General features: G+C 49.0%; 1 protein-coding gene and 1 pseudogene across 1 annotated transcript; both read right to left on the minus strand.

The window, feature by feature from the left end:
- Window positions 1-3,248: 3,248 nt before the first annotated feature.
- LOC144119882 (uncharacterized) lies at window positions 3,249-5,251 on the minus strand (annotated as a pseudogene).
- Window positions 5,252-5,275: 24 nt separating this feature from the next.
- On the minus strand, window positions 5,276-7,297 carry LOC144119883 (uncharacterized). The gene is made up of 4 exons (XM_077652399.1): window positions 7,265-7,297; window positions 6,619-6,828; window positions 6,456-6,557; window positions 5,276-5,491 (listed from the first exon to the last, which is right to left on the minus strand). The coding sequence occupies exons 1-4, from the start codon at window positions 7,295-7,297 to the stop codon at window positions 5,276-5,278; spliced, it is 561 nt and encodes a 186-aa protein (XP_077508525.1).
- Window positions 7,298-14,200: the final 6,903 nt, after the last annotated feature.

Here is a 14,200-nt window from a genome sequence, read left to right on the forward strand (position 1 = left end):
ATTTCGGGAGTTATCTGTGCACGCAACTGTAGTGCCTAGAATATTCTAGACACTGTAAAGCAACAGCGCGGCATGTCTTCCTCGTCTTGCGGCCAAGAAAAATTGCAGTCTACGGGAAACAGGCCGCCGAACGTGAACTGATGCTGGCGGGAGTTAGCATATACATGGCTCGCGCTTCTGCCGAGGCGGCTCTGACCCTTTCAGAGGATGTCCCCACCCTCCACGGAGCGGTGCAGGGGGGCGCACGCATCGAGGCGCCCTAGGCTGGGAGTTCAAAAAGCGCCCTCCTGCAAAAATTTTGAATTTCGTCCACTTTTCCTCTCAGCGCAGAAAGCGCTTTGGCCTAAAGCTAGCGGTGCTCATATCACTTCGTTTACGGCTTCCTGAGGTGCTTTTCAACTTCGCAAATTAAAGATGCCATATATGGCCCTGGAATTTCCTAAGGCGGCAACTAAATGCGCCTGCAGTACGAAATGCCAAGCCGTCTCTCGAAGCGACTGTCGGCAAGGGAGGTGTGCATTATCTGTTTCGCTACGGTCACCAGTTTACTTTCAACATTTGACCTTGGATCTAATCCCGATGTGATACACTGATGCAGTTTCTCACCGAACGGACGGCTTCAGGGTGAGGCGGCCTCGTTGACGTCAATGCTACCTCTACGCCGAAACATCGCTTCTCTTTGGCCAACACATGGGACGTAGTAATGCCGCGGCGGGAAAGACGTTGGACCATGGAGGAAAAGGATAAGCGGGGACTTCGTCTCTCGAGCACCACAGCTTAGCTTACCGGCCGCGTTACGCAAAAAGTTCAAATAGCGCGTAGGACACGCTGTGCGCCATTCAGATGATTTCCGAGGAGTGATGAACGGCCGCAAGACGCCAGAGTCTCCTCTGCTAAATGCTGAGGGAGCACTGAGAGGCCGCCGTAGCTAGCATTCCTTGCTACCCGTTCTCTCATGCTGAAAAAAAAAATAATAATACGGGGCTTTAGGTGAAAGCGGCCTCTATGCCACCTAACGGAAAACCTGGTGCCTGCATGGTTATGGCTGAGGCTGAGAGCGCGCCAGTTTTACACTCGGGCCCGCATCCAGTGCTTTGTTAGCAAGTGTTACAGAAGGCACACAACAATTAGTAACTGCAAATTTGTGAATTCTGGCTTTTAAAAACCGAATGAAAAATGAGTATAGCAATATTGGAGGCCAACTGGAGCGAATCAATTGCTAATAGAACAATCTCTACGTCGTGTTCTGCTTAAATCTACGCCGTTCACAAAGGGCGACAAAGCATAATGAATATGCGTTTATTTCCAATGCTGTTCTCAGAGTTTGAAGAAAGTATTGAAGGTCTATTTCTGGAAGCTGTTAGATGCTTTGAACGTACTGACTGGCATTTCGTATATCGGCGTAAGAGTTCCGGGAGGGGATGAGATGGTAGTCGAAAAACCACTGCGTCCTACGCATTATTCGGAAGTCATCAATTTTAAAAAAAAAGTGTATTTCATATCTGAAATAGCTTTCAGTGTGCACTATTAGAATCACTCGCCGAATCGAACAGGGTAATAATTTATTCTGCAGTATTAGAAAAAGAACGACAGAAAACATTAGAGGGAAGAAATAGAAATCGACGCAGCGTATCTGAAAAAAAAAATAGACGCACAAGATATAATAGGTAGATCCCAATTATCGCCACCAAATTACCGGTGCTAATGATCTGTCCACAACTAAACCTGTGCTCAACCGTTTTGTAACGTCTCTGAAACCCATATGGTGTGCCAGACTAGTTGATTGCAGACCATACGCAATTTCTACAGCGACCATGAAAACCGACACAAGGAATAAAATAATTGAAGACCGACAGTTGAATCGGTGTGCGGCGGCCGTAACCACGTCCGAGTGAGCAAGACATGCCCCTTAACCAGTAAAATTACGCCAAGTTTTCAACCTGGTCAGAGATGCTTGTGTGACACAGCATAGGAGCTCTGCCGTGACACAGCGAGCGTGTGCCGACAACTTGCGCCGAAGTTTCATGCATGCGAGAGAGTATTTGTACGCATATGCAGCGCATGAAAGGAGTCGTTTCTTAACGGCATCCCATGTTAGCAGAAGAAAGTATGTTTGCTAAGCTAAGGTGATCATCATGCTCTAAGCTACTGATTAATTCGGTGCTGCGACCAAGCTTTAACGTTTTTTGAGATTCGTATTGAAGGTGCTAAAAACAGGCTTGGCAAATGATTTAGACAAAAGTCTGACCTGTATTTCTGAAGAAAAGAATGATATCTTCGAAAATTCGCTGACAACATGCCGTGGACGGGTTTTCTTTCAAAATTGAATACACAGTCGATCCTAGACAAAATAGCTCTCTACGCTCCGTACGGTTATCGGGTTCATCTGGTGCGTATGGAAGAAAGGGTCTGGTAATCTCGTTACCCTAGCCACCCCCTTCCTTTTCTGTTTCTTCGCTTCTTTCTTCGAGCCATTCACCGTGAAATGTCTTGAATTAACCGCATAAAAGCCACCAGAAGATGCAATACATTTCGCGTTATCAAGGTGAGTTTACGTAGAAAAGAGATGTTTGGATCCCTGAAGAGGCTATGGACATCGAGAAGCGTTCAGAATGCTTACAGTTATGTGCTCACTAAGAAGCAAGATCCATTGATGTACATTCAACAGCTCATTCTGCGTTGCGTCAAAAGGCAGAGCTGGCATGGCTAGGGTGTCTAGAAGGGGAGGTGTGAAAACCGGTCGGGAAAAGCTGGCCCCTTCCGCGTGACTGCCGAGCGGCGGCGCTGTTGTCAGCGGCGCCGTCAGCGCGCGCAACGCGTCTGCTTGCGCGAGCAAGGAGAAGGCTGTAGAGGAAACGAGCTTTATTGAATTTTCGAGGTTTTGGCAGACACCGCAGTTTTTTAGACATTATAAAGTTGAAACGACGCTGCTGTTGACGCACAAACATGGAGAAACTCAACAGTATCTTTGGGAATCTGTGCGAACTTTGCGCGAGTTTTCTGCTGCCGAAGGCGTTGGCCGAAGGCACATATTTTAAAAATCTCTGCTAAAGGCAGTGAATTTTTGTGGTGCTTATCTAGGGTTAAATGCATTCTGCAGAATTGTATAAGCAAATTCTTTTCCTCCTGGGCGAACGCAGTAGGACGCAGTAGGAACGCAGGAACACCGGATTTTTTCGTCCGTTACCTTTTGCGGCGGTGTTATCACGTTCGAAACGGGTGGACTGTTTCTACCTGCCAAAGCAGCACTAAACCATCGCAAGCACGCCGTTGAGAGGTTTCAGGGTCATTTCAACCACTTCTTCCTCGACAATTCGCTGCTTCTGCTGTGGGGGTGTCATGCAGCCTACGTAACCGAAATTAAGCGTTACCCGTACAGGTACAGGGTCGAGTGCTGCGACCACGATTCGTGCACTTTTTATTACAAGAACCAAATAAACACATGCAATATGTTCCTGGACAAGCCAGGTTTATTGTCAGCCAGCAGATCAATTTTGCTCCTTGGGTCACATCGCACAAGGCTTTGTTCTTTTTCCTTTTTTTTCACTCATTTCTTGGTTGAGGCCCTTCAAAAGAAAATGAATCCTGGTGAGGCAGAAAAACCTTACTACAGATTTTGTGAGCTGAGAACAGTGCTCCACACAACCAATCTGTTGCACGTTTGTGCTCACTTTGTTAAGTATGTTGAAAGCAAATCTAGGATGCAGACGGGTTCTGCAGAATTCGTTGGTTAGCCGGCATTCAATAGTGTTAATCAAATCATATAGTGAGGCCGATGGGTACAGAAGCCCACCCAAGTCCCACTCTTTGCACACATCAGCTGGAAGATCGTCAGGAGCAGAGTCCTTCGCCACAAGGCAGGCATCTCTGCATGCTCGACAGTTTGTAGACAGGACACGCTTCCTGGCCACGTAGCCCGCAATGTAATACACGAGGCGAGCATCACCTCTCTTCTCTACACAGTCTGCATGGTCCACTGCGACTTCAACAGCCTCCATGGGAAGTGCATCATCTTGACTATCTTCACTTTCAGCTTCGTCAAGTGCCTCATCCGCAGAAAGTAGAGATTCCAGAAGTCCTGCTGGCACACTTCCACTTGTGGGACTTCTTGCTAGGCTGTAAAATGTCAAGCACCTGCAAATGTTCAAATTACAAGTGTTTAAAAATTTGGTAACATTCATTTTGCAGATACCTTATAATAACAATGAATTGTGCAGGGGTGGGGTGATCATACGCACCGCTGGCCTGCCGTACTATCCCGAACAACCGCTCGAGGCAATCCTGGCTCAGGTGCGATGTCATAAGGTACCTGAGACCAACTTTTTCAGTAAGGTAACGGAGGAGCGCCTTCGTTGAATGCACTGTAACGCGCAAACCTTCCGATGTACTTCTGCTCAGAAAGCCGAGACCCTTTGCATGGGCTTCCCACTTGTCAAGGAGCTCTAGAATTGCATCTAGTGCAGCTTCCTTAGCACTGGCTGGTCTGAAGCAGTACAGGTTTATGCATTTAATTTTATTTGCTTATGACAGATTGACAGATGATATAAAAAACAGACCACGCTGCAAATACCTTAATGCCTCTGCGGGAAATCTGGAACTCGTTGCCTCAATGAGCTTCGCCATCATGGCAATAAAAACCCTCGTTGGTTCAAGATTGGGGTACTTGTCCTCAATCTTCTGTTTGTAGAATCTCATCGCATGCAGTACTGGAGTGCTGAATACCTGAAATGCTAAATTCACCCGCATTTTTTCAAACCCATTCGGGTACATGTGCGACCGTGTTAATTTTGGCGCAACTCTTAGGGCAACAATGCTGCTGTCAAGCTTCCAAGTGGTAGCGACATGATCCCAGTGCACCTGCAACATGAAGCACTTATTAGGCCAATTTTAAACCACAAAACTGCCGCAATACAGGACAAAAACGTCTAAACCATACCCTGCCTATGTGCGTGTTGAATCCACGTTTCATCATTATGTTCCGCACACACTTAGCAAGATGTGGAAAATCTGACTGGAAGTGGAGAAACCTCTCTTTGTCACAAGGATGAATCACCTTGCACCTCACACCTCTGGAGCTTGCATGAATGCCGATGTTGTGCCACATTGCACGGTTCCATGCTGCTCCATCACAGCAGATGTAATCTACGCTGAGGTAAGCTTTCTCGCACAGTATTGTGGCCTCCAAAATGATCTTAGTTAACAATGCAGCCTTTACATTTCCTTTTTATGCAAAGACACCTGTAGAAGACAAAAGCAAAAAAATTAAAAAGAAGCATCACGCATCTGGGGGGTGATAGATACCTATAACCTGGTTCCATTTTCCCACAAATGGTTGAAACATAACCAGGCCATGGTCAGCCTTTGTGTACATGTCCTTCTCTTCAGTAAATGGCCCTAAACCGATGAAGCCTTCAATTTCCATTGATGACTTCAAGTCCAGATGAGTGGAAAGTTTGATTTCATCGACTACTATACTCCGTTTCATACTTAGCTGTCTACGCAGCCAAGGCTACGGTGCCTGTTTGCGATCCTCGTCCGCATCATAATATAGTGCGTCAAAAATAAAAGTAGAAATGAATTGACAAGCAAAGTGAACAGTAGTTGATATTATAGTAGACCGATGGAAGTGTTTTATTTTGCAAATAGATTGATTTTTTCTTTTATGTTTTCCAGAACCGAGTGACGCAGATTTTTCGTTTTCTCAGGCGCCGGCTGTATCAGGTTTTCGCAGCTGAGCCGGCAGGTCTGTTTGTGAAAATGGCGTCGCTGTCACCTGCTCGCTTGTTTTCTTCCCCCGCTTCGACTTCGAAAACATCTCCTGTTCGCCTCTTTTCCAAGGTGAAGTCTCCAAAGTTTTCTAAAGACTGCAAGGCGGTGATAGTTAATGTCTACGCAAGCATAAGGAAGCTCCACCCCGAGAAGACTGTGCGTGACGTTCTCGCAATTGTGGGCGAGATGACCGGAGTGAGCCCTCGGACAGTTGTGAGGTTTAAGAAAGAAGGTCTTTCTGGCAGAGTAAAATAATTGAAGCCACACTGAATTCTATCACCCCACAATTAATGATTCATTGTGTGCAGCATGCGAAAAAATCCGTGAACACCGAAAAACAGCGCCTCTCAGCACGTCCGTTGCCAACTCTCAGTTCACTTTCGTTTCCCTGCGGAAAAAGTTAACAGCACGCTTCTTATTAAAGGAGTCATTTCATTTTGATAACAAAAAAGGCCACTTATATATGGCTCGCATTTAGACTTTCTATCTAGAGATTCGCCGAAAAAAGATAAAAAAAGAACAAACCTACGCTAAGGATCGAACCTGGGCCCCCTCACAAAATGAACAAACATGCCCGCGCTTCGTACCACTCAGCCACGACGCGAGGCGGAGTGACACATTTTGTTAGTTTTTTTTTGACGGACTACTTCCGTACCTTTGGCTGTGTAGACAGCTATGTATGAAACGGAGTATAAGCCGCCATGCCTTTCTGTGTCATCTAGTTGAGTGACCTTTTCCTTCACACAATCAAGAACCTTTTGGTTGAAGCCATACGTTGCTTTGAATGCCTGTAAATCCAAAAAGAGCTTTAGCAGCTTCTGCTTGAACTTGGAGCTCACTGGCACAAACCTTTATGCACTTCTGCAGGCACACACGACTGGGCAGAGCAAGGATTTTGTGGCGCCTTAAGTGCTCGTATAAACGAGGGCTCTTCATTCTTAGAATGACGCACTCCAAAAGCCATTCTTTTCTATATTTGTACCCATGAGGGGACCGTCGTCTTGCAGCTTCGAAGCACGTGCGCACAGCATTCTGCTGTTTGTTGGGAAGCTGACTGATCTAGAAAAGGAACATACGGAATTAGGCACTGTGTTGCATATAGGCAACGAAAACGGGATGCAAATGTTGTACCTTTTGTTCAAGACCAGTTGATTCCAGCGCAGAATTCTCTTCTTGAAGTTTCTGCAGCTCACCACGCATAACACATACCTTCTTGTTTCGGCGTCTCAAGTTACGCACAGCATGTCTCAGCCTCGTTTTTGCACAGCAAAAAAGTGGCCGTTGTACTTTCTTTTTTAATCGCCGCATGCGCATGAGTGCAGTTCTTTTTACTCTTTTGCAAGCAGAGCATTGTTGGGCCGCATGAGTGGACAGCCCTGCATTAAAAAAAGTGAAATTAGCCCACACAAAACAGCATTGCAACTGCTCGTTGCATTAGAGCGTCCTTGCCATTAACCTCTATTTATGAATTCAATGGTAAGAGCAATATAAATACCTTATGACACAGATCCATCACAGGCATTGGCATGAAGACTTTGCCCTGATAATTTCGTCAGACTCGACAGGTCAACTTGTGGAAACTTGCTTGCCCTCCCAATCCCACAACAAACTCTTAGTTTCACTATGTAGGCAAGGGCTTGCTGGGCTTCTTCTTTTGACTGAATGTCGTGTCGAGAGTGCAAAAATCCTGACAGGAAGATGCTGCATTTTACTACGTCTTTTTGTTCTTCCAAGTCGAACAAAATAATCTTCCGAAACAGTACCGGCAGACTCTCGCTGCTGGCATACTCTGCCGTTTGGAAAGAAACTGCGTTTCTATTTCCAAATGTCTGCATCGACCAGTGTTCAGATGGAACTTTAACGTCGTAAAGAAGTGCACGGCAGATTCATCGCCAACCATTCCTCCCATATCTGCTTCCATTCCACCTTCCCGCGAACGTGCTGATGTGCATTGTTCCGTGCGAGTCTTCTTCAATGGAACAGCGTTCTGTGCGTTGTTTGTCCGCCTTTTTCTTTCCTTTGGCAATGTTTTTGAAATATAACTGGGCAGGCTCGGGAAAAGGGTAGGCACTGCACCCTCTTTCAATAGCGGAACGTCGCGCGGTATTGCTACCTCCTTTCCGTTCACAACGTGTTTGAACTCTCTTTGTATATACCTGCCGACAGAAAAAGAGGAGAAAAATCAGTGCGTGAAAGACCCCTACAACACGAACAGTAAGTTTAAAAATGTAGAGCACGTCATAAGAAGTGCTTTCAGCTTTAAGGCGTTGTTGTTACATCAGTTTGGAAAGCATTAAGATGCGTAGAAATGCTGGAACTACGTACCTTGCGTCGAAGTGCTTTTCACAAACAGCTGAATTCTCTTGCAGAAGCTTGTCGGCTCTTGGTATGGCGCGCGCCAACTTAGAGAGCTGATCCGGGCAAGAAGGCGCACGGAAAAGAGACTTTTTCCGAACACCATTTGTAACCCGAATCGCACCCGGGAACAAAACACCACCTCTGAGTTTTTTTCTTTGACGTCGGCGACATTTCTGCCAGCACGCAGGACCGGTATTCAAATAGCACACGCCGAAGATCGCAACGAAATACACAATGACGACTGCCCAAACCACGCCGCGACAACCACCTCCCCGCCGTCTCCTTCGGAATTCTGACAGCGCCCTAGTGTTCCTATACAGGAACACTACAGCGCCCCAGACCGCAGCGCTCGGTTTGGCACTGGCGGCCGTAACGCGCAGGGGACCACCCCTCTCAATGTGCCGCGCGCCGCGTTCTTCACACCTCCCCTTCTAGACACCCTAGCATGGCGCAGTTGTTTTGCATCCCTTTTGTAGCCCTCTCCAATGTATGTATTTAATTTTCATTCTCTTTACTTGACCCCCTCCCCCCCGCGCGCTGGACGGCGATTCGCTCTTTGCAGCGCCTACGGCAGCAGCACCACTCGCAGCTGGGAACGGCGCTGCGTCAAGTCCTAAACGGCTGACATGCGCACCCGGTCGCTCTGCGCGGCAGTTTGCCGAATCTGTTGCCGATGGGTGCCCGTCCCGCTATAGTGGGCCGTGCGCGTAATGCACAGTGACTGGACACGATGCACGTCCGGCTTGTTTACAGTGACCGCTCGACCACGGTGCAGGACCGGGGGCAGGCTTTGCCAGGCTTAACGCCTGGCAAAGCGTTGGTGCTCCAGGCTCAGTCTCTCTATTATGTTGTTATTACATTTTCTGAGAGCACCAATAAAAGGGTTTGAAACCGGTACCCTGGATCAGTAGCCGAGCGCCCTAACTGCTGGGCGACCGTTGCCGTGGGAACGATCCGGGCAGTGGCTACCGTGGAACGTAATGAAGAAAGTAAACTGAGGAGAGGGGCCACCATTTGAACCGAGTGTCGATGGATACTGGATATAATAAATGAATTAGAAGAACAAGTGCGCAATAAAAGTGGACGTAAAAAAATGTCTGCGATGTGTTATGTCATGCAAATGGGAGCTGGAGGGGTTGCTTTTCCTGCAAGGTTCTCGAAAGCACTTGTATGCTGGCGCGATGTAGCCAAAATTTGTTAGGCCAGAGCGCCGAGGGTAACCATGTTTTCGAAAGTCTAAAAACTGATATGAATATTACTTATGATTGGCTACATGCCTCTCAATTATTAAGGGACCTAACAGTGATAGTTAAAAACTTAACTGTTCAGTATTAGTTAACAATTCTGTTAGCTAGCTCGTCTGAGCTGTATTCTGATGTACTACACCGCTGACAGTGCTATGCGAAAAAAAACGCTCTTCTAACCCAAGAAGCCTACATCTAAAAATTGTGTAAAACCTCAGGTGAAACACCCTGTGTACAGGTATATCTGAAGCCTATTAAGAGCACGTCTATGGGTACCCACTACCTTTTACTTTTTCAGCTGTTTACCTGCTGCTTTTCTATCCGAACTGGCCAAATGTTTTGAGTGGAACTCGCAGGAAGCGCAACTCTGCGAGCCTGCACATGCGACTCTGTCCAATAGGCACGGGCATTTTCCTCACATCGAGGACGTTTTCCTCTCCGCGCGGCCTTTGTCGTGTTGAACAGGTACAGTATAACAAAATTTGAAGGCTACTGCATTATTTCAGTCCTAATGGGACAAATAAATTTTTTTCTGACATGGCGATCACTTACCTTCTAATAAAAATGATGCTGTCAGATATAGCAACCAAGTAATTCAATAATCGCATGCACATCTGCCAGTCCTCTTGCAGAAAGAAACTGAGTTAGAGCATCTTAACCGCAGTATAGTTTAAGCTCAGATCGGCTCCGAATCGCGTCGCCCGCCCAAGTATGCTACGCCTGTTACAGGGGAAAAAATGATCCGAAGGCCACAGAAATACTGACTGCTGCAGATCAGCTGGACTTATCCTTATGGCGGCTGGTTGCTTGCGGAGAGTAAAACTGCACACTGTTTCCATTTTTTTTTTGGCGCAGGATAAACGGCGTTCAGGCCGCCGTGCTGGTGGCACTAGTTCTCTCCGCTGCGACCGCTGCAGAGGAGCAGTACTTCCTGGGCTGCCCGCCTGTGGACGACGTCCACGACTCGGACACCATACTGCCCAACCCTCAACTGCTCAACATTTTACACCTGCGCGCAGGTGAGCCAGAATAACCCCAGCCGATTCCGCCTGTTCATCTGTATAGGTACTTTGGACTAATGGCTGCTGTACGAATGCTTGCACCTATACTGGACATATAAGAGTCTCTTTAGTCGGTATTAGCATAGCGGATGCATACTGGCTTCTGTTAAGAGACAAGAAGAGGGCAAAGTGGGCCAAGGATCAAGCACGGGTTAATGACATTCTGGTTGAAATGAAGAGGAAGAAATGGGCTAGGGTAGGGCATGTAATGCGAAGGCAATATAACCGAGAATAACCCCCGCCGATTACACCTAGCCATCTGTATATGTACTTTGGACTAATGGCTACTGCACGAATGCTTGCACCTGTATTGGACATATAAGAGTCTCTTTAGACGGTATTAGCGTAGCGGAGACATACTGGCGTCTGCTAAGAGACAAGAAGAGGGCAAAGTGGGCCAGGGATCAAGCACGGGTTAATGACATTCTGGTTGAAATGAAGAGGAAGAAATGGGCTAGGGTAGGGCATGTAATGCGAAGGCAAGATAACCGATGGTCTTTAAGGGTAAGAGACTACATTCCAAAGAAAGGGAAGCGTAGCATAGGGCGGCAGAAAGTTAGGTGGGCTTGAGGTTGAGAAGTTTTGCGGGGATAGGGTGGCCGCAGCTGGCACAGAACAGGGTCAATTGGAGAGATATGGGAGGGGCCCTTGTCCTGCAGTGGGTGTACTCAGGCGGATGACGATGGTAATGACTGGCTCCTGTACAATCCGCGTGCGTGCTGTGAACGCGCAGAGGTGGAAGGTGCGCATCCCGGCCTGGCAATTGCGCACGCGCGAAAAACACTTGCCTGGTCGGGTACACGTGTCTACTACTAGTCCTCGCTATGCTGAACATCTTCATTATTGCGAAAGGCAGAAAAGTGCACGAAATGTTTCGTTAAATTGCGACTCCTGTTAAAACAAGGAAAGCAGGCGGAAGGGACACAGAAAGCAGTAACTTGTCTAGAGTTGCAGCCAGATCTTCGCGCAAGCTGCGAAAAACACGATGTGGTTGGTGCGATTTAGTTGAGGCAGAAACGAAAAAAAAATCGTGAGAAGTGAAACAACCTTTGGTCCAAAGTTTACAGATAATACCAAACAGAAAAAAAGCGATAAGCTTGTTTACGGCCCGAGTTTTGCAGCTTGATAACGAGAGGCGCACTGGGCCCGACGCACACACGAATGCTGAGCGCACAGTTGAACTGTAAGCAGCATACCAAGGCTCAGAAAAAAAAATTCTTGCTCCGTAGCTCCCATCAATCGTAATCTTTTGCGGCCAACGAATATGCGGAAGTAAACGAGGAAATTCTCTCTAATATCTTGTTGCTGAAACCGATCAAAATTTACCCTGTAACAAATGAGAGTGCTGCTCAGGAAACAAAGGCCATGCGCACCAGTTTCCAGGCCGCATTCAATTTCAAGAAGACAGCGTTAAATGAACTGCAGTATTATGCGGGATTTTGAACGGAGAATAACGATGCCATAAGCTTATCGCTTTGCTGCAGGGAACGCCACTGCTGTTTCATTGCCCGGGCAACTTGCACTTCAACTACGAGCTGCAAGTATGCGACTATCAGGAACGAGCGAACTGCTTTGAGCTGCGGCGGTACCCAGAACCTGTACCGACGGTTCAGCCTGTGCCGCAACCCGAGCCTGAACCTGCGCCTGAAGTACCTGAGCCGGAACCAGAACCGACGCAACCGCCGGTAGAGCTCACTCCTGAACCTGAGACAGAGGCTGCACCGACTCAACTGGCTCCTCGTCAAGGATTAGTGCCTTCTCAAGGACCGGTTGAGCCCGAACGTGAGCCAGAACCTGCAGCACAGCCAGCCGAGAGCACACCTGAGCCTGAACCTGTGCCAGAACAAGAGCGATCCGAGCCTCAGACCCAACCAGAACCACAGCCTGAACGAGAGCGAATTGAGCCTCAGCTTCAGTCAGAAGCAACTGAACCGGCAGCACCGGAGCCAGAACGTGAGCCAGAACCTGCAGTACAGCCATCCGAGACCGCACCTGAGCCTGAGCCTGTGCCAGAACAAGTGCGAACCGAGCCTCAGACCCAACCAGAACCGGAGCCTGAACAAGAGGGAACTGAGCCTCGGCTTCAACCAGAAGCAACTGAGCCGGCAGCACCGGAAACAGGACGTGAGCCAGAACCCGCAGTACAGCCAGCCGAGACCACACCTGAGCCTGTGCCAGAACAAGAGCGAACCGAGCCTCAGACCCAACCAGAACCGGAGCCTGAACAAGAGGGAACTGAGCCTCGGCTTCAACCAGAAGCAACTGAGCCGGCAGCACCGGAAACAGAACGTGAGCCAGAACCCGCAGTACAGCCAGCCGAGACCACACCTGAGCCTGTGCCAGAACAAGAGCGAACCGAGCCTCAGACCCAACCAGAACCGGAGCTTAAACAAGAGCGAACCGAGCCTCAGCTTCAACCAGAAGCAACTGAGCCGGCATCATCGGAGCCCGAACGTGAACCAGAACCAGCAGTACAGCCAGCTGAGACCACACCTGAAGCACAACCTCAGCCTGAACAAGAGCGAGTCGAGGCTCAGACCCAGCCAGAACCGGAGCCTGAACAAGAGCGAACCGAGCCTCAGCTTCAACCAGAAGCAACTGAGCCGGCAGCAGCCGAGCCCGAACGTGAGCCAGAACCTGCAGTACAGCCAGCCGAGACCACATCTGCACCAGAACCAGAGCCTGCACAAGAGAAAGCCGAGCCTCAATCCGAACCAGGGCCTGAACAAGAGCAAGTGGAGGCTTCCCAAGCACCAGCCGAGCCTGAACGTGAACCAGAGCCTGCAGTACAGCCAGCTGAGACAACGCCTGAACCAGAACCAGAGCCTGCACAAGAGCAAGTCCAGCCTCAGCTTAAACCAGAGGCAACTGAGCCGGCAGCAGCCGAGCCCGAACGTGAGCCAGAGCCTGCAGTACAGCCAGCCGAGACCTCATCTGCATCAGAGCCAGAGCCTGCACAAGAGAAAGCCGTGCCTCAACCAGAACCAGGGCCTGAACAAGAGCAAGTGGAGGCTTCCCAAGCACCAGCCGAGCCTGAAAGTGAACAAGAGCCGGCAGTACAGCCAGCTGAGACAACGCCTGAACCAGAACCAGAGCCTGCACAAGAGCGGGTCCAGCCTCAACCAGAATCAGAGCCTTCGCAAGGGCCAGCCGAGCCTGAGCGTGAGGCTAAACCTATGGTGCAGCTAGCCGTGGCCACTTCTGCACCAGAAGCCGACCCTGGACAAAAGCAAGCCGAGCTCGAGCATGAACTGCAACCTGCCGGAGAAGTAGCAGCACATGAGTCGGAGCCAGAACAAGAGGCAGCCACTCCAGAACGTGATGTAGAACCCGCTGTGGATTCAACTGAGTCCGCCATTCTAGAACCTGCGCAGGAGACAGCTGAGGAGCTACTTGAGGCTCAGGCTGAATCTATGCCTCAGAGTAAAGAACCCGTGCCAGAACCGGAACATGAAGTAGAAAGGCAACTAACGCAAACTAACGAAGAGACTCAGGGCTCACAAGAACAAGCTGAATCCGTGTCCGAAGCGGCTGAAGCTGCTGCTGATACAGCACGGGAACCAGAGTCGGCGACAACATCACCTGAGCCCGTAGCTGAGCGTGTTGAGGCTGCCGCAGAACCACAGCCACAGCCGGCAGCAGCAGTAGCTGAACCAGAACAGGAGGCAACTCCGAAGCTCTCCGCCGCTTCTGAAGAAGCAGCGAAAGTTGTGACCGAAGTGGTCGACCCTCGCCTGAACCACAGAGGTCTACTGATTCCGTAGTGGC

This window comes from Amblyomma americanum, chromosome 2 (genome assembly GCF_052857255.1).
Source record: "Amblyomma americanum isolate KBUSLIRL-KWMA chromosome 2, ASM5285725v1, whole genome shotgun sequence".
Classification (NCBI taxonomy): domain Eukaryota; kingdom Metazoa; phylum Arthropoda; class Arachnida; order Ixodida; family Ixodidae; genus Amblyomma; species Amblyomma americanum.

Coding starts and splice junctions, on each gene's coding strand:
- LOC144119883 (XM_077652399.1), bottom strand. CDS start 7,297: ATGCCAATGCCTGTGATGGATCTGTGTCATAAG. Junction 6,558..6,618: donor GCCTGCAGAAGTGCATAAAG/GTTTGTGCCAGT, acceptor TTGGATTTACAG/GCATTCAAAGCAACGTATGG. Junction 5,492..6,455: donor GGCATGGCGGCTTATACTCC/GTTTCATACATA, acceptor CTGCGTAGACAG/CTAAGTATGAAACGGAGTAT.